We start from the raw sequence: 20,123 nt of genomic DNA on the forward strand, positions 1-20,123 counted from the left end.
ATAGTATCAGTTTAGCACAGCAGGTAGGGTGTTCGCCTTACAAGCGGCCAACATGGCCGACCCGAGTTCGATTCCTCCGCCCCTCTTGGAGAGCCCGGCAAGCTACCGAGAGTATTTGATATGCCAAACACAGTAACAACAAAGTCTCCAATGGAGACGTTACTGGGCCCGCTCGAGCAAATCGACGATCAATGGGAGGGCCTTTACCTTACCTTTACCTATGAAAATCAAAACTAGGTAAAGTTTTTTTTCAGGTAATAATGGTATAAAACTAAAACATGGAAAAAACGCAAATTTGTGGGAAAAAACATGTTACTGATCTACAAGTCTATAAGAAAAATTAAAGACAAAGTCAGAAAACACCTAGAGACAAAAATGAAGACATGACTTATTAGAACTTATGGTAGGTGGGGGATAGTACAGCGGGTAGGACATTTGCCTTGCACATGGCCGACCCGGGTTCGATTCTCAGCATCCCATATAGTCCCCTGAGCACCACCAGGAGCAATTCTTGAGTGCAGAGCCAGGAGTAACCCCTGTGCATCGCCTGGTGTGACCTAAAAAAGCCAAAAAAGAAAAGAAATAGAACTATGGGATGTGGCCAAGCCATATTAAATGGGAAGTGTACAACATTACAGGCCTACTCAGAAAACCACAAGTAACCAGTGGTAACCAGAAGAGCAGAATAATCTAGGTAACTTCAGGGTAACCGGAAGAAACAATTAGGTCCATATTATATGAGCCCATTTGTGAAATTTCTGAAAAAGTGAAACAATAATAACAGAAAACCTATCAGCAGTTGCTGGGGCGTGGAGTAGGAATAAAGATTGATCACAAAGAGTTCATTTTTATATATCCCCAAGCTGCTAAAATAGGTAAATCATGGCTTGGATGTTACACATCAACAAACTTGTAAACTGTCATCCAAATACAACTGGCTTTTGCAGGGGAGGGGCACACGTGGCTCTGCACTCAGGGATCACTTCCTGGCAGGCTCTGAAGACCAGTTGGGATGCTGCGATTGAACCCCAGTCAGCTGTGTGCAATGCAAATACCCTACCTGCTGTACTATTGCTCTGGTCCCCCAAATCCCGTTTGAAAATAAATTTTAGTGCATTTGTTACTTTTTCCTAAAGACATTCCAGTCCTTGAGGACATCACTCTACCTTTCCTTTCATAGAAGAGGGTCTCTGCTGTATTTTGGTGGCCGAGGCTGAACCCAGGGCTTTGTGTGTGCAAGGCAAGTGCTCTACCACCAAGCCACATCCCTGGCTCAGATTCTCTATTATTTCCTCTAGAGGGGGATGTTTTGAAATTCTGAGAGAACATGAAGTTCATTCTGATCCTACTTTAAACAAGCAAATTTTCAGTCTCTTTTAAGTACTATTAGATACTGGGTTTTAGGCACAACAGACATTAACTTTAGGATTTTGCTTTGTTTCGTCTAGGTTTTCAACCAGATGAAGAAATGAGTGAGATCTTTAAGACTGAATTTCAAATGCGACTGCTGTGGGGCAGCAAAGGTGCACAAGTCAATCAGGCAGAGCGATACGAGAAGTTCAACCAGATTTTAACTGCCCTTTCACGTAAACTGGAACCTCCTCCTGTAAAGCAGGCAGAGCTTTGATAACTCTCCAGAGAACTTTGATATATTCTTTCAGGCTTCTCCAGTTTCTTCTTTGGAAAAGCGTGCCTATTCAATTTGAAAAGGTAATAATGTGCAAATCTGACAATATACAAGCTTTTAGTATCCACAGGATACTAAATATGAAAATCGCACAAGGCACACTTATTTATAAACTGTTTAAAATTACTACTGATTTTTAAAGAATAATTTATTAAGGTAAATATTGCTAATGTTAATCAGCAGATTTAAGAGAAAACCTAGCTATGTCGACTAAGTGGCTATTTTCAATTATCAAGGTATTTAACCATTTTAGTTTTGTGTCAGATAAGTGTAAATAGAAAAAAAGTTTTACAGCATGAAACATTTAAGAAGGTATCAGTTGTATGATATTCTTTGAATATTAAAAAATGTATATAGTCATATGAAAATATATCTTTTGTGAAAGTTGTGTCCGGTCTCTTTAATATTAAATAACTGGTAGAATAATAGTATCATTTTACCTCCAACCTTCTCTGGGCACCCTTTCCCCATCTGTTATGTCCTGATAATAAATTAAAATTAATGAAAGTATTAGGGTTGAAAAGTTGGCTTCAGAAGTCCAATGATCAGATTCAAGCTGTGGTGCTGGCAGTTTGGATTTTGATGATATCTAGTGCAACATGGGATAGACATACTCTATATCAAGACACATGTGGAAACAATGTCATCAAGAAGAATGCTGGAAAAAATTTAGATCCCAAGAACTTCAGGTACTAAAATATGTGTATCAAAGGAAAAATGAATGCAAGTAGGAAATAAACATTTAAAATAATTTAATTTTGTCAGGTTGGCTCAGTTGTAGAATATATGCCTTCCAAGAGTAAGGTTCTGGGTTTGGTCCCAGCACACCACTCTCTTCAACCTCTCCAGATTCAGACTTTCAGAAAAACTAGATTCTAAAAACTAATTTGTAATAAAATTAAAAATACAACAAATGCTAATATTTAATAGAACATTAATATTCTATTTACTGTGTAATGAAACTAAAAAGGCAACAAATACTAATATTTAATGGAATATTAGATCAAACTCAAGCTCTAATGAACTAGAAGACATATCTGAAGACCATGACCTCAGAATACAGGAAACAGGATTAAAAGACAAAGGTTTGAGAAATCACCTCCAGCACTGTGTAAGATCTTTCACCAGCCATGATCCAGAGACTCATAAATAAATCTAGAAAGAGACTAACAAGTTGCAGAAATTCTTCTGGAACTCATGCAAGGCTGAGTTATTGGGGGGTACCCCAGAGAGGGTGGGTGAGCCCAGCATCCATCCAAACAGAGCCCTGGCAGCTGCAAACCTCTACATTCCACAATCACTGCTATGCTCCCGGCTGGACTCCACTGCTCAGGACGAGCCTCAACAAGAAATTAATCTGTTGAAAAACTCAAGGTATGCGGGTTTTGTGACTGAAATCTCCAGGCTTTTACAGAGTGAGGGGTGAGTTACCTCCCTCCATCTCCCTGTACTTCCTGGAAGGCCTGGCAGTCACGCACATGCCCCCAAATGCCATCCAGTTAAAAATTTAACACCACCTGTATCACCGCGTTAAAAATTTTGGACTTTCTGGAGTGACATCTCAAATTCTAGACACTGATAAACCAGGAAATAGCACACCAGATTGGATGGGACATAATGGGAAAGGCATCCAATCTTGATTAACATTTTAGTAATCTCTTATACAAAGACTTAATATCTCCATTTTGTGACACACAATCCTCATTAACTTTCTTCTGAGGAAATTTTTTGATCATTCTTTTAGCAAATTATAACAAGCAATATAAAATAAATTACTGAGGGCATGCTATGGGGGCGGGCCTAAGGGGTGGGTGGGAAAATTGGAATCTGGGGTGGTTGAGAAAGTAATGGTGGTGGATGGATGCAATTGTGGTGGGATTTGTGTCTATAATCATCCTCATAAACAACTTTGTAAACCACAGTGTTTATAAAAGGTGTAAGGGGAAAATTAAAATTTAAAAAAAAAGACGAGGGGCTGGAGCGATAGCACAGCGGGTAGGGCATTTGCCTTGCACGCAGCCGACCCGGGTTCGATTCCCAGCATCCCATATGGTCCCCTGAGCACCGCCAGGAGTAATTCCTGAGTGAAGAGCCAGGAGTAACCCCTGTGCATCGCTGGGTGTGACCCTCCCCCCAAAAAAGACGAAAGATTGAAACAAAATAACCTTATGCATGTAATTAGAGCTTTAAAAGGAGAGAAAGTGGTGTGGAGAGAAATACTTCATCCTGAATAAAAGATTAGACTTTCTGGTGAGGTTCAAAGAGGGGATGGTTCAATGTTTAAAAGCACCTGCCTTCCATGTATGAGGTTTAAAGTGCCATCCATATGCAGTATGGTCCAGTAACACTGCAAGAGACTCCAGGTTTATGCAAACACCACAACTGAAAATGTGCTGACACCCTGTGAGAGTTCTGCAAAGAATAGACAGGCTCCAATGAGCACCGCACCCAATCACTGTGAGCTCCAGCAGCAACAAGAGAGGGAAGGGCAGGGTTGCATGAGAGTTAATAGTTCTTAAAATGGCCTATGTGTGTTCAGTGCAATCCCAATCAAAATCTCCAAAATGAGTCCAAGTTAAGTTGGTTAAGGTTCTAAAACCTGCATGAGTACAAATAATCAAGACAACCTAGAAAAGGGGTGGTGTTGGGGATAACAGATCGGTCAGGTATAAAAACACATTACAATGCAATGATAACTATAAACAAATCTGATATATATAAAATTAGCAACCAGTAAGGAAAAAGGATGATTTTTCAAAATTCTTGACAATTACATAAACAAAAGAAATAGGTAATATTTCACTTATCATATGCAAAAATAAAATCTACATGGAGAATCTGCATGTCAACTTGCAAAACAATAATGCTCTTAGAAGAAAACTGAGTATCTTCGGTGGGGTGGGTTGAATAAAGGTCTGAGGCCCTGCCAATGACAAGCAAATGCCTTTGGAAACGGATCCTCAAGATACAGTCACCAATTCTGACCAGCACTTAGATGTCTCCTGATAAACTCTGAGCCAGAGTAAACAACTGTTTGTTATATGGCAATACAATGAACACCCTTAATATGTACAGAACTCCCATAAATAAACATGGAAAGACAAAGGGAAAAAGGACAGACTGATACATATGAAAACTTCATTAGGAAAAGCAGAAATGCTATACTACATCCATTAAACTGACAAAAATTGAAAAGTCTGGCTGATAAGTGTAGGTCAGGATGTGGTCATAAATAACCTTTAACCTTTACATACAACTACTAAGTACATTAATATGCTACAATTACTTTGGGGAGAAAACTTGGCATTATCTTTTTTTTTTTTTTTTTGCTTTTTGGGTCACACCTGGCGATGCTCAGGGGTTACTCCTGGCTCTGCACTCAGGAATGACTCCTGGCAGTGCCCGCGGGACCATATGGGATGCTGGGAATCGAACCTGGGTCGGCCGTGTGCAAGGGCAAACGCCCTACCCGCTGTGCTATCACTCCAGCCCCGCATCTTTAAAAGTAATTCACAACCTAGCAATTTCACTCCCAGATAGATCTCAGAGCAACTTTTATCAGTAAATCAGTAAAAATGAACAAGGATGTGCACAACAGCAGTACTGTTTATATCAGCGAAGTTCAGGAAAGAGACCAATGTCCATCAACAAGAAGACAGATACGCTGTGTATATTTACAGAATAAAGTACACAGCAAAATGTACTACACATAAACATGGATAAATCTTAGAACAATGTTGAGTGAAAAGGTAAGTCTGCAAAAGTCGAAACATTTTAAAAGATTGATGGCAAATATAAATCAGTGTGCAAATTAAGTATAGCAATCCGTTTAGTTCTTCATATTAAACTTTATAACATGATGAGAATATCACAAATCATTCAGCAAGCCCTCAATTTCCAATCTTTAAAAGATTGGGTTGGTTACATTTGCAGGGTGGGGGCGGGGGGACTGGCGGCTGTCACAGCTAAGTGATTTAGCTCCCATCCCTGATTTGATACAGGGCTGCAAACTCTTCTAATCACTTCCCCTGTTCAACTGTTAAGTCACAAATTTAGAAATGTGCTGGTCCACAACTCACCTCACTGGATAGGATGATACAATCTGGGTGCTGGCTCTACAGCAAAAGCCAGTGGTTGAAGTTTCCACTGGAAAATGAGAGAATTGAGAAAGGAAAGGATTCAAAGCTAGAAAGTTATCCAATAGATAATGTTGGTTGCCAGAAATGGGAGCTTGCGTTTATCTTAATCCACATCTAAGACTGTCTCCCACTCTGGCCAACCAGGTACCACCCAATGACTGTTGAAATACCAGTTGGAATGTCAAACAAAGATAGAGGGGAAAAGCTAGGAAACTAGAAACAAATGGGGAAATACTACTACAGATCCCACTGGCCCAGAGAGAGATCAATCCAGCAAGTGAAGGCAAACATGGACTTGGGAGAGATGGAGAGGGCAGACAAATGTGATGCTCCTGTCTAGAGGAGTTGTGGAAGAGGGAAAGTTGACTGCTGTTACACATGTATAAACTCTTATTAGTACTGAACATTCCTGGTACAGTCCTTTCCCCAGTTTCTCTTCACTACACAATGCAGGCCACCCTCCACCAAAGAGTAAGTTGCTAAATGACCTCTGAGGGTCATTGCACCCCAGTGGGCCTTGCTCCCAAACAAGTTACTGGGTACCACCTACACCCCCTTCCAGCCTGGCCAACTGTTACCAAATCTTAGTCTCATCTTCTCTCCTAGAACATTTCTTTGGAGTATGACCCAAGAAAGTCTTCAGGTCCCTCTCTCACTCAAGGACCTACAAAACTACTGAAGATTCCAATACCTGAAATAAATAATAGTAAATCCAGAGTTAGCCGTCTTTTAGTGTTGCCCCAGTGCACAAACCATGTCTCATGGAGTGTCTTGTGATTTCTGAGATAAATCACCATATGCTAGAACATAATGACTAACTCCTTTTACTTTTAGAATTTGTTTGCCAACCAGTATGGAAATACTTCAACATTTATCATTCACTATGGCTACATCAGTGTGCATTGGCTGAACAGCATTCCTGAAACAGCAAACACTGAACAACACCAGTGTCATCTTTAAGAGCAAAACCATTATCACTCAAGTTTAGAAAAAAAATACCCATGTGGCAAAACTAAATTAATAAAACCATGTATTCTTCCTCTTTTTCTTTTTGTGAAGCAACACAATTTTTATTGAAATTCTATTCAGTAAGATGAGAGGGAAGAGAAAGGGAAAAGAACATTCGGGAATGAACATAGGCTTCTCTAGAGAGGAAATAGTAAGCAAAGAAGTAGACAAGCAAGCAAGATATGTGTTAAGGAAGAACAAGGGCTTGAAGCACAATTCTCTCCATCTCCTATTTCTTAAATTGGGTGATAGTCTTATTATGGTTCATATTTCCATAAGAAACACTCCTTAGGGCTGACATTCTCAATCAGCTTTCTATACACAGAATTGTGCTGAAATCAATATAGTTTGATCTCTAGTTAGCCATCTGTATGGAAATGAGGCTAATTTGATGTGACATAACCTAGGTAGTTGCCCATTATTTTCTCTTAAATGTTGACAAAATTAGCTAGTTCTTTTAAATTTTACTCTTCAAAATTCATATTTTCACTTCCTCCATTTGTATCACATTTCTACAGTTTCTTAAACTATTGACAATAATTATACTCAGGAATGTATTTGGTCCGAGGATATGAGATCACTGAAATAGGTCTGGCGGCTTTGTTGTTGTAATACCTTCATACACAAAAATTCTAGCCTGGAGATCCTTTTCAATTTGTTAATATTGTTACAAGGATGTTACCATCCTTCCCTAATAAGTAGGCTTAAACTTTCCTGATCAAAGTTGAAATAGTTATAAAGTCTTTTTCATTGTCCTGAGTTTGTTGTTAACTACACTTTTCCTGCTATTTTGCATCTCTACTTCCAAGCTTGGCATGGATCTCTAAATTTTTATCTCAGTAATTGTAACCCATAATTGCTCATAATCAACCCTGAATATTAATCCTTTTTATAGTTTCTAAGAGTTACTGATAATATTTTCATATTTGTCTGTAAAAAAACTGAACACTGGGTCAGAGCAATAGCAGAGTGAGTAGGGTGTTTGCCTTGCACACGGCTGACCCAGGTCAATATCCAACATCCCATATTGTCCCCTGGGCACCGCCAGGAGTAATTCCTGAGCGCAGAGCAGGATATAACCCCTGAGCAACGCGGGGTGAGGCCCCAAAGACAAAAAGCTGAACATTCTGAAATAAATTTGAGGGGTGGAGGAGATGCACATCAGGTGATGCTCAGGGCTGGCTCCTGGCAAGCTAGAGGGGACCATATGGGGTGTTGGTGAGCTAATTTAGGTCTGCCACATACAAGGGCCCTACCCACTCTCTCCAGTCCCTGAAATTAATACTTTCTAAAATGACAGATGTAGCACCATTCATATCTATTATCTATTATCCTCTTTCCACGCCTTTCTGAAATGCTGGAAGACAAATTGTCACCTTTGGTCAGAATTCATGGAGAAGCACAAGAATGCTGACTGGGGCCAGAGAAAGAGTACTGCATGGAAGATGCTTACCTGGCACACAGCCAAACTGGGTACAATCACTTAACCCCATGTGGTCCCCCCTCCATTCTGCCAGCAGTAAGCCCTAAGCATCATCTCAAACAAAACAAAATGTTGACCAGCAAGTGGCTGGATCAAACTGATCCATATACTCTATTACACAGGAAAAATTCTTATGAATGGGAAAAAAGCAAAGTCTACATAATACAGCCCATTGTACACCAAACATTTAAAAATCCTTATTATTACTTTCAACTTAAATTACTATAAAGAAATTGTTAGTTTCTTTTTCTTCTAGGAAAACCTGATAGAAATTAGACTAGAATAATATTTTTTTAAATGCTTTGCTGGGCTGGATAGACAGTATAACAGGTGAGGCACTGGCCTTGCATGTGGCAGATCAATGACACTCCAGATGATATGTCAGTCCACCAGGTCTAACTAACCCTTGAGCACAGAGCCGGAAGTAAGCCCTGAGCATTGCTGGGTGTGGCCCAAACCAAACCAAACCAAGAAAATTCTTTGCAAAAGAAGCGAAACAACACTCCCACTTATGGAACTTGTTGTCTATTTAGCACACTCAGGAACAAAATCATTTTATCTTTTTAGTTAACATAGCAATAAGTGATAACACATTCTACATCTTAACTGACCATGAAAAGATTGTTTTATTCCATGAAAATATTCTCAACAGAGAACACTATCTTAAACAAAGCATTTACCATTAAGAGATCAACATGTGCACAAAAAGAGTAAAAATTACTGAAAAATTAAAGATTTCTTTTGGACAATTCACATGTTCAAAATTTAAGAATGATTTAAGAATGATTGAAACTGTGCAAGTACAAATGATCTGCCTATTATAATAACCCATATACAGGTTGCACTAGTCCACATGAAGGAAACTGCCTCCTACGGAAGCAAGTCCTGCTTTTAGAAAAACAAACAGTAGCTTGAAAAGAACAGTTAGTCCTTACAAGAAAGCCTTAAACTTTGCCCTCTGTGGCTGTTAGCCAAAAAAACACAAGCACTTTAGGCTTTGTACAGAAGACAAACACAGTCAAATGACATTTTCTTCTCACTGCTAACCTTTAAAATGAAAATAGCACTAGATTTTAAAACTACTTTATGTAGTCTGTCAGTATTGAATAATGTCACATTATATAAATAACCCTGTAACGAGATTCAAAATCTAAACTTTACAGTTTACTAGCCTCAAAGGTAATAATACACTACATATCAGCTGTGTAACAGGAGCACATTGATCTTATGAAGGAATAAACTTTCACATAATTGTCATTCAGCTTTAGTATAACTGGTAGTACAATGCAAATAACACTGGGAAAAATTATTAAAGCAGTCACACAGCTTCTAAAATATTGCTTAAAATCCAATAATACACAGACCATTTCACATTTTTCTTCTTTAAAACAGAAAAGAACCAAATTAATGAAGCCTCCATAGTACAAATACCCACCCCACTCCCACCCAACTCCCTATTAAACACCACTAAGAAATTAGTTAAAATACAAGTCATTAAAAGAAGCACAAATGTGAGGCAGGACAAATGAGAAATAGGGGTACTCATGACAATAATATTTACAAGTATAAACACACAGAAATTTTCATTTTACAAGTAAAAGTGCACAGAGATCATTACAAAGTTTCACTAAATTTTATCTGGTTCAAACAAAAACATCACTTGGAAAGAGACTATCATTGTAATAATCAAAAGAGAAAATGATGATCCCATATTAGGAAACAATGCAAGGGAAATCCATAAAACTCCCAAAACAAAACAAAACCCAAAAACACGGAGTTAAGTAAAATGGACTCAAACACATCTTTAGTTTGATGAATAAATTTGATGATGCACCATCAAACATGGTAGAGCTCTAAAAGCCACCTACCGAGGCTACAATGGCAGCTATAGTGGTGCTGCTGAGTTAAAGGAGGTCGCACTGAGCTGACAGATAAAGCCCTTTGTGGGATACTGTAGTGGTAGTGTTGGCAATCAACAGATTTAGGCACTCTAGTTTAAGGCAGCATTTGAATGGAAGCAGCTGACTTCTGACAACAGTCCTTTGTCTTGAGGTGGTGAGTTTCTTCTATGTTTATAATGCCAGGATTTCAGGGCTGACTATAGGTTCTTCCCAGACTGAGGTGCTGAAGATGTATCATGTTTCAAAGAGTTCTTTCACTGGGCTGTAGGCTAGAGCAGAGATGTTTTCTTTTTCTTATAAACTTCAGGTTCAAACTTACTTCATTATGCCAAAACTGGAATGTTTTGTAGTGGGGAAGTTATAGCAGCATATACAAATACTAAGATGGAAACATTAGTGCTGGAGATGTTTGACAAAGTGAGTTGCACTACAAATGTAAAACAAAGGCTTTGACAAGAACAAGGTATTATAAAGACATGCCTGGAAAGTCTAGCCCAATCATTCTAGACATGCAACAGGATGTTAAGCAAGCACAGAGGTGGCGCAGGCAGACAATGACAAATGGCAAGGAGTCTAACAAACAATAGATCTAAAAATTAATTAAAATAGAGCTGTGATGGAGATGGACCTGTTGGGACAGCCAAGTGTAAGACAAATTTAATGACACTGCAGTCTCTCTGATTTGGACATCAATAAAATAGATGGAAATTTGTTGGCCACTGTTGGCTCTTTTTCCTTCATGTGAATAACTATAAACAAGGCATTTAAGGACTGGTATTACAATGACTTTTTTAATGATGTATGGAAATGCTAATGAAGTTAGTAAAATATAATCATGTCTGCATGCACTCATGCAACTTGCTTCTCTCACTCTCTGAGCCTGACAACTAAAATACCCTCCCCCTAAAAGCAGCTGTATGTAACCTCCTTCAACATCTTGCCCATTTCCTCAGAAACCCTCTTCAGGAACCTGCAGTCCAGGAGGAAAAAGAAAAAAACAATTACTGAAGACCTTTGGTATGACCAAAAGGGGTGTTCAGTTTAAAGTGTCCAACCCAAATGACTCTAAAATCATTTTTATAGTCAGCTACTAAAAACACCAGAAAAGTTCGGAACATAAGCACAATTAAGGAACAGTCTTAAAACTGCTTCCTCACTTTACTTCCCCACACAACTAGCACTGCACAATCCTTGACCAAGCAGTGTTGCCAACACTTGCTAAAATTCACTGGGAAAAAAAATCTTCCCAGTAACTGATTATTTAGATAAAATAATAAAATATTTTCAACCTTTTTTAATATCTGTGGATCAACATGGGCCTGCACATCAGAAATTAAAAACACAACTCTAAGTCATGGTATATCTATCTCTTTTTTATCTAGTCAAAAAAGTCATTCCTCTATTTAAAGTAAAATATGCCAGAATTTCCCCTTCATTCAAGGTTTCCTCTACTTATAACTTATTTTCCTACGCATAAATGATGAAGTCACTAATGTGTTATTTCCCAAAAGACACCTTCAAGATGAGAAATATAAGCATTAAATTAGGGGAAAGACTGAACATTACTGAAAATTACTACTTTGCCTGATAACATTTTCAGGTCTCAAAAGAAAGCTATTGTATTCACATAAATGCTGAGCTAAGTTGATTTATTTTGTAAGTCTCTTGATTAGCATACTACTAAAATAGATCATGCACTAGGTGCTTGTTCCCTTCCTTTAGGAAACTAAAGTTAAATATAGGGAAGAAAACGAACATGACTATATGCATAAATGACTTTATGATATAAGTCAATTGTTACCTTCTTTCTGGAAACTATAGCTACGAATTCAAAATTCTAGATTAAACCACTCTTTTGGGAATTAGCTTCCTATAGCATTTCAGAGCAGTTTTACTTATTTGAATTCACTAGTCATTGTGTTTTCTGACGCAAAGTGTGTTGGGGGGGGTAAGGCAGAAAAACACAAATCCTTCACACAGACTTAAGCAGGACGTAAAGCAAATAGGCATAAATTAAGCTTCACACCAACATCACTCAAATGGTAAAGCGTCATGAGAACAGTTTGTTGTGATACTATTCACATCTCTAAGATCGAGCCTACACTCAGCTCACATAGTGAACATTAAATTTTGGACACCTTTTAAGTTTTATGTTTTTCCACCCGTTGAATGTGTTTTCATTTTATGTTATCATTCCTATGCCATACATTCAAAAAGCTGCCTGGTTAATTTAGATGTAAGTTACTGCACCTTTACTATTTTTCTCTAGAGTTACATCTATGTATGACGTGGGAACGTAGCCTTCTTCACCATTCTGTCTCCGAGCTCTTGTCCATCCATCACCTTTGTCTTCCTCAATAATGTATAGGACTTCACCTTCTCTCATTGCCAAAGTACCTTCATTATGCCCTAGGTTAGAGTTTTCATAGCATAAGCTTAATTTAAGCACAGCAATAATTTTTTTAAAAGTTACAAATACAACATGCAAAATAACTATGCAACTCTACATTTTTAAATATATCTAAGAATGATGAGCTTATGAGCTCAAATTAACAAGATCATCTCTGTAATACTTAGTAGTTAACCCAACATCTTTATAGACTTATCTGAAATGCCTAATATCACTGTAATACACTGGCCTTAGTATCACCTTTAAGAGGTGAAGTATCAAAGTCAAAATGACAATGTGTATCCGACAGGGTACTCCCCCTACTTTACTACTCCAATTTTGTCCCCAAAAAAAAGTGGTGTCACTACATAAAAAAGTAGAAGTATGAATCAAGAAAAAGTAAAAATATAGTGAGAAGGTGGGAAGAAAGAATACAGTTCTGAGATTAAAAGCAAAGATTCTATGGCAGCAGTAGAAAAGTCATAGCCACAAAGCAAAAACTTCCTTATCAGGGTTCCTTTTCTTTCCTTTCCCAACCTGCTTTGCTGTTGTCCTCCTGCTGTTCATCGATTTGCTCTAGCAGGTCCAGTAACGTCTCCATTTTGAGACTTCTTGTTACTGTGTTTGGCATATCGAATATGTCACGGGTAGCTTGCCAGGCTTTGCCGTGTGGGCGAGATACTCTCGGTAGCTTGCCGGGCTCTCTGAGAGGGGCAGAGGAATCTAACCCGGCTCAGCCGAGCTGGCTGCGTGCAAGGCAAACACCCTACCGCTGTGCTACTGCTCCACCTATAATAATCATCACAAATAAATCTTCATTCAACCCTCCAACTCAGTTACATTTTTTCTTATAGTGAGAAGTAACTAATGGCTGTATTTAGATAATACAATAGATAATGGGAAAGTACCTTATATACTATTTTATAAAAACTTGTGATGCTACTATTCTGTTCCTCTGTGAATTGAAGAAAAGAACTTTTTAGTCAAAAGACAGAAGGTAACTAAAAGCCTATAGGAAAGAACCATAATGCCTTTCACTACTCACAGGATTGGTTCTTCATTTGTCACAGGGGAAAGAATGGCCTACTGAAACACTACCACATTCTTACCCCTCACCTGAAAATGTGGCATGCTATTGCTTTTCAATTTTGACATTTGCTGAACATAAATGGGGGGAAAGTCTACATAATAATACTAGAACAACATTCACACTAATGAACTTGTATAATTTTCTGATAATGTATTCTTTAGTTGAGGAAATTAAAGTGCATGACAATATATAGAGACTTTAAGAAACTAATTTTATCAAATATAATACATAAGGAAAATCATACCATCAAAAGGGTAGATAGCTTTGCAATGTCCAATAGCAGGCAAGGGATCATCATCTTCAAATTCATCATCAAACTCATTATGGTGACTATGCTGCTGGGGTGGCCCACGGACTTCTTGATTTGCGTCATCCGTGTAACTTCCCTCAGGACTGTAAAACATAAAATTATCTCTGATTACGCACCACAAACATGGGAATCTTCAATATCACTTACAAGCTGATGTCAGGATCTGTACAAAGAATCAAATATAAATAGACACAAATCCAAGTTTAGCCTAAGGGCTTAAGGGGCCAGAAGTAGTAGCTCCATGATAGTGTACAATTTCCAAAGATGAAGGCCCAAGTTTGATTTCCTGACATCCAAGAAAATGGGGGCTGGGGTTTTAAAACCCATACACTACATGGATTTTAGTCACACAGTGATCCCTGAACTAAGAGCCAGGAGTAAGCCCTGAGTACTGCCGGTGTGGCTCTAAAACAAAAACCAAAAAGTAAACAAAAAATGTATCTTCATTGAATTTGCTGAAATCTAAAAGCTTAGAAGATGACAATGTTCTAAGTTCATAGCATGGATTTAGCAAACATGTTCATTACTGGGTTCAAATATAAAATGGAAGATGTAATGGAGAAGTTTCTTTAATCATCCCAGATCAGTACTCCTTCTTGACAAAAGAACAACTAAAATTTTAAGTCCTCCTACCCATATCTATATTTAAGTCAGAAAACTGATAGAACTGTTTTCTTCTGGGTCACAGGGCCCCCCTCAGCACAGTATAGGACCAGAGTGAGTATCCCACAAGCAGGCCTGTAGTACACCTAACAGAGATTTTTTGCTTCAGAGTGTTGGAAGAAAAGTTCCAATCCTTTTCCTTTGAAGTTGAACATGGAGAACTATGAACCTGGAGCTGTGGAAGATCACCATAATGACCCTTGAAGAAGCCAACGAACACAGTGGAAGGCAGAACCAAGAAGAAGAAAAATCTAGCCCTGAGGCTTATCATCTGAGCTCCCACATCAAATTCTCTCTGAAGAAAAAAAAAAAATTCATTTTTCATTTAGGCCAGAACAAGTACTCATGATCATAGAAAACCAAAAGACTAATGAATAAGATAAAGTTAATTCTACTTAATCTTATTAACAGGGAAGTTGGAAATCTAGAAAATCCCAAAGAGCAGGTAATCCAAAGGCATTTTTCCTTTAAAATGCTTTAAATCATGAGCTGGAGAGATAGTACAGCAGGGGCTAAAGTGCATGCTTTACATGCAGTTGACACCAGGTCAATCTCTGGCACCACATGGTCCCTGGAAGATCACTAGGACAAAGGTGGCCTGGATAATTCCTGGCACTGAAGGGTCCCAAGATCCAAGCAGTCCTTATCCTCAGAATCTCACACTGAGCTGCTGACCAATCACCAAGAGGTACCTCTGGGTTTTCTGAGCACTGCTAGAGAACAACACCCCAACTTTCTAAGTCTCTCTCTCTCTCTCTCTTGAATAATGGTGAGATACAGAGCTACAAATCCATACACAGCACAGATTTCAGTAATATAATTTTCTAACACATCTGTTCACCAGTGTACAGTTCCCACCACCAATATCCCTAGCCTGCCTCCATGGCAGACACTTTTTATCAATCCTTTTCTCTCAACCTCTCTCCTTTTAGGCATTATGGTTTGCAACTGGGTACTGAAAGGTTATCATCTATATCCCTTTGCCTCCTTTCAGCAGCACTCAGTTTCTGTTCAGAGTGATCATTTCCAACGATCATTGTCATAGTGGTCCCTTCTATGTCCTAACTCCCTCACCCCACACACACTTGTGGCAGGCTTTCAACGATGGACCAATCCTCCTGGCCCTCGTTTCTGTCTTTTTCTTGTAGTCTTATTAGAGCACAAGTCTCACACATGACATCCAGGACTCAACTCACCGCAATGCAAAAAATATTAGCACAGTCAGAAAGTACTATAATATAGGCTTCAAGTAATTAAGAAAAATCATCACTTTTGTGGGTTTCTCTCAACACAGCCAAGATACAGTTTCCAAAGAGAGGGGAGGAGGTGGAGGAGAAAACATATTTGCAGAGGCTGAGCATACAGCTCAGTGATACAGCACATACTTCATGTGTGGTATGTATATGGGTTTGATCCCGAGCATAGACGCACAAAAAAATCAATCATATATTATTACCAAGTATTTTAATATTAAATGCTATACATACATTATTCATTATTAATAAAAAAACACTCTATAGTGGGTACTTTAACCCCTATTTTATGTAGCAGGAAAAAGAGTTAGCATATAATATAAACTTGCTAAAATTGCAATTTTAAGTAGTAATCTAATATTAGTATTAGATCTCCTTATTTCTTCTCTAAGATGAATCCTAATTTGTTATGATTTCTAGTTGGAAACAAAAGTCAATACACAGAGAGGGAAAAATAATTAGTATGTAAAGTAAGCAAAATGCTTTTTTGGGTGATCGGAGCAATAGTATAACGGGTAGGGCATTTGCCTTGCACGTGGCTGACCCGGGTTCCATTCCCAGCAGTCCCACATGGTGCCCCAAGCACTGCCAGGAGTAATTTTTTAGTGCAGAGCCAGAAGCAACCCCTGAGCATTACCAGGTGTGACCCCAAAAGCAAAAAAAAAAAAAAAAAAAAAAAAAAAGAAGAAGAAGAAGAAAGAATTTAAAAAAAGAAGCTTTCCGAAATTCTGGTTACAAAACTGAGCAATTTAAAAAACTGAGCAGTTAAAAAAATTTTTTTTCCAGCATAAGCTAACTAACTTCATCTAAATCTAAAGGAAAATTTTCTCAGGTCTGAAGCAACTTGCCTCCAGGCTCCAGTAATAGAATTAAACAGCAATAGAAGTTTCATCTGTAGCTACTATAAAGAAACAAAATTAGGTTCAAAAGACTGATGTTATTTTTAAAAAGAAAGCATATTAAATTGGAAGAAAAGGAGAAATGTGAATGACTTAGGACAAACCAAACAGGTGCAATTGGGGGATGGGGGAACCAAATGAAACACAAAACATTACCTTTCTCGTCCTTGTGTTACAAGATGATTTATGTCACTGCTATGTCTTCTGTCTCCCCTCCCACCTGTTTTGCCTTCAACTTCAGAGAGCCATGCCTTAGAGAAAAAATAAGTAAGCCTGAGTTCAATATTTATGTTTCAAAGTTCCGTATTTAAAATGTACTTTGAGGGGCCAGAGCCATAGTACAGTAAGTAGGGCATTTGTATTACACACAGCCAACCTGGGTTCAATCCCTGGCATCCTGTATGCCCCCAGTCCAAGCACTACCTGGACTAACTCCTGAGTACAGAACAAGAGAACCCCTGAGCATCAACAGGGTGTGCCACACCCTACCCCCCAAATTGAGATCTTATGCTAATTCTTATAAATCATTATCATAATCTGCCAAACAAGCAACTTAAAGCTGATTTTTAAAAGTAGCATAAATATTTAGTATTAAGTTTTAAATTTAAAAGAAAACTTCACTTGAGAAAATAGTTATAAAGATCATAAAACCAAAAATTAAATACTTGAATTACAACAAAAATAACATATCATAATGAGGCACAAAAATGAATGTAACTTCGACAATTTCTGAATAACAAATTTACCTCATTCTTATGGATTTCCATTCGAAGGCGGTCAATATTATTCATGGTCTCTGCTAATTTAGGCTGCAAACTCCCTGGATCCCCCATTTGTGGGTTTTTTTCATAAACATCTTTCATTTTGTTGAGGGCTTCTCTGTAAATAAAAGCCACAGAATTAAACAGTCACTTCATATGTTACCAGATAAAACGGTTTTGTTTGCTTTTGAACTCCCAAGTAGCCTAGTCTTAAACAATTCATATCTTTTGAAATTTATTCAAACATAATCTGATTAAAGATACTCTGCATATAAAGCTGATAAAGTTATTACTCTGTGGAAAAAATTTAAAAAACATACAATATTAAAACAGATTTTGCATCTTCACATTTTTTGCTTCCTTAATGAGATTATATGTATCCCTACAGATTTTATTGGCTTAATAAGGGACTACAAGAGTATTACTCATAAAGAGATATACATGACAACCTTTTATTACTCATACTGCAAACCATAATGCCCAAAAGGGGGGACGGGAGACAGAGGGAGAAACAGAGACAGAGGGACAGAGAGAGGGAGAGGGAGGGAGACAGAGAGAAAGAGGTGTCTGCTATAGAGATGGAAGGGGAATGCACGGTGGGAGATGTACAGTGGGAAGAAAGGGGTGCTAGAACACTGACCGAAATCCAATCATTAACAACTGTGTAACTGTATCTTATGAGGATTCAATAAAGATAAAATTAAAAAGTCTTCAATAATCTTAAATTTATCATGTCCCAAATCAAATTCATTATATTTCCATCACACACATTATCCCACCAGTGTTCCTTATCTCAGTTCTTAGCATCATCGGCCTCCTACTCATCTATGCTAGAAATAGGAATACCATCTTTAACCTGTCCCTCTCACTCTAAATTCAGTCATTCATCTCCTCTGCACATCCTTAATCACATTATCATAGTTTATGCCCTGAATCAACTCACCGTGATTTCTAACTTCTGACATTACTGATTAGCACTTCCTAATACTCTTTTCCTCCTTAAATGTTCTGGGCTTACATATTTATTTCCCTTCTCACCTTTCCTCTGTTCATCTCTTAGAAATGTACTATAGAAAATAACAAAGGTTTCTTCTCATGTTATTGTATGCTTTTTTGGGATGATCTACTCCAGTTTTGTTTTTCTAATTTTACTGATATACCTGTTTCACTGTTAAAATATTACCTATTATTACACAATTACATAAAATATGTATCTATAATTCTCCCCTAAATTTTAGATTTAATTCAACTAGGCACTATGTTGTGAATTTTTCATGTATATTAAAAAACCAATGTAAAGAAAACCATTATATTTATACAAAATTTACTTTTCTTACTACTTACAAACTTGAAGCTGTTTTTTAAATGCCTCCACTTTTCTTGGCTATCCAATTAGGAGAATGCCTGACATACTTTGTCACTGGAAGGATTTTCTTAAAAAGATTTTTACGCCTAGTATTCCTTTCTATTCCCAAGGTACATTTTTCCTCTATTTTGAGGCCACACAAAACTGCTCCACATTTACTCCTGACTGCACTCAGGGATCACTTCTGGTGGCGCTCAGGGGACTACATACAGTATCAGAGTTCAAGTCCAGATCAGCTACATGTCTTATTCACTGTACTATCTCTCTGGCCCCCCAAAAAGGTATGGGGGGGGCACGGGGGGGCTTAGCACCTCTCATCTCTGTCATGTCTTAGGATGACAAAAATTCCTTTAACTGTTCTGCCTCCAATGCCAAATTTGGTTTCTGTTCGGGGGCATACCTGGCAGTGCTCAGGGATTAATTATTCCTGACTTCATACTCAGGGATCACATACAGTACCAGGAATCAAACCAGGGTTGGCCACATACAAGGAAATTGCCTTAACCCTTTTATTGTTTCTCCAGCACTTCCAATATCTTTTTTTGGTTTTTATGCCTTTTGGATCATACCCAGCAATGCTCAGGGGTTACTCCTGGCTCTGCACTTAGGAATTACCCCTGACAGTGCTCAGAGAACCATATGGAATGTTGGGGAAAGAACCCAGATTGGCCGCATGCAAAACAAATGCCCTACCTGCTGTACTTTTACCACCAATGTCCTTTTTTGGTGACCCCATTCCCTTACATAAATTTAAAAAGTTATTTAAAACTTATATAATTTATCCCATCATTTCTTTATTAAACTCCAAGGACTTCTAATAATCTCTCCCTACCCTAGAGTCAATTCCTGGTCATAAGGATATTCACATTCTTATTTTCCTAAAATGAATCTAATCTTCCTTTATATTCAAATTTCTTGACTAACCAATAAACTCCACTCTTATGTCAAGGTTTAATTCCAATGGTCTGTAGACAAACTTAGTGTTTGGATGGAAACTACCACTCTCTAATCTTAAAACAAGTTATGGATTGACTTGATTCACAATTTCTTCATCTACATAATAGGAACAAAAACTTCAGTGCTAATTTGAGAAATTCTATGACATACTCCATCTAAAATGCCTAAATACCTAATCATGATCCCTCAAATCAAAGTTAGATTGCTACGCCAACAC

At 38.0% G+C, this 20,123-nt stretch overlaps 2 protein-coding genes across 7 annotated transcripts in view; one reads left to right on the forward strand and one right to left on the reverse strand.

Moving 5' to 3' along the window:
* The window catches only part of BCAR3 (BCAR3 adaptor protein, NSP family member), a 124,706-nt gene extending 122,639 nt beyond the window's left edge, over positions 1-2,067 (forward strand). For all 3 annotated transcript variants that reach the window (XM_056123375.1, XM_056123377.1, XM_056123378.1), the window contains one exon: positions 1,449-2,067. In XM_056123375.1, coding sequence (XP_055979350.1) covers positions 1,449-1,627 — 179 coding nt within the window. In that variant the 3' untranslated portion in view covers positions 1,628-2,067. The remainder of the gene's footprint in view (positions 1-1,448) is intronic.
* A 6,852-nt stretch (positions 2,068-8,919) lies between these two features.
* FNBP1L (formin binding protein 1 like) overlaps positions 8,920-20,123 on the reverse strand; it is a 164,915-nt gene continuing 153,711 nt past the window's right edge. For 3 of the 4 annotated variants that reach the window (XM_056123735.1, XM_056123734.1, XM_056123732.1), the window contains 4 exons: positions 17,569-17,701; positions 16,979-17,073; positions 13,942-14,090; positions 8,920-12,627 (listed from right to left, as the gene is read on the reverse strand). In XM_056123735.1, the coding sequence (XP_055979710.1) occupies positions 12,449-12,627; positions 13,942-14,090; positions 16,979-17,073; positions 17,569-17,701 (556 nt within the window). In that variant the 3' untranslated portion in view covers positions 8,920-12,448. The remainder of the gene's footprint in view (positions 12,628-13,941; positions 14,091-16,978; positions 17,074-17,568; positions 17,702-20,123) is intronic. The other variant, XM_056123733.1, reaches the window with a different exon arrangement.

The sequence above is a fragment of the Sorex fumeus genome, unplaced genomic scaffold (assembly GCF_029834395.1).
Source record: "Sorex fumeus unplaced genomic scaffold, SorFum_2.1 ptg000047l, whole genome shotgun sequence".
Classification (NCBI taxonomy): Eukaryota; Metazoa; Chordata; class Mammalia; order Eulipotyphla; family Soricidae; genus Sorex; species Sorex fumeus.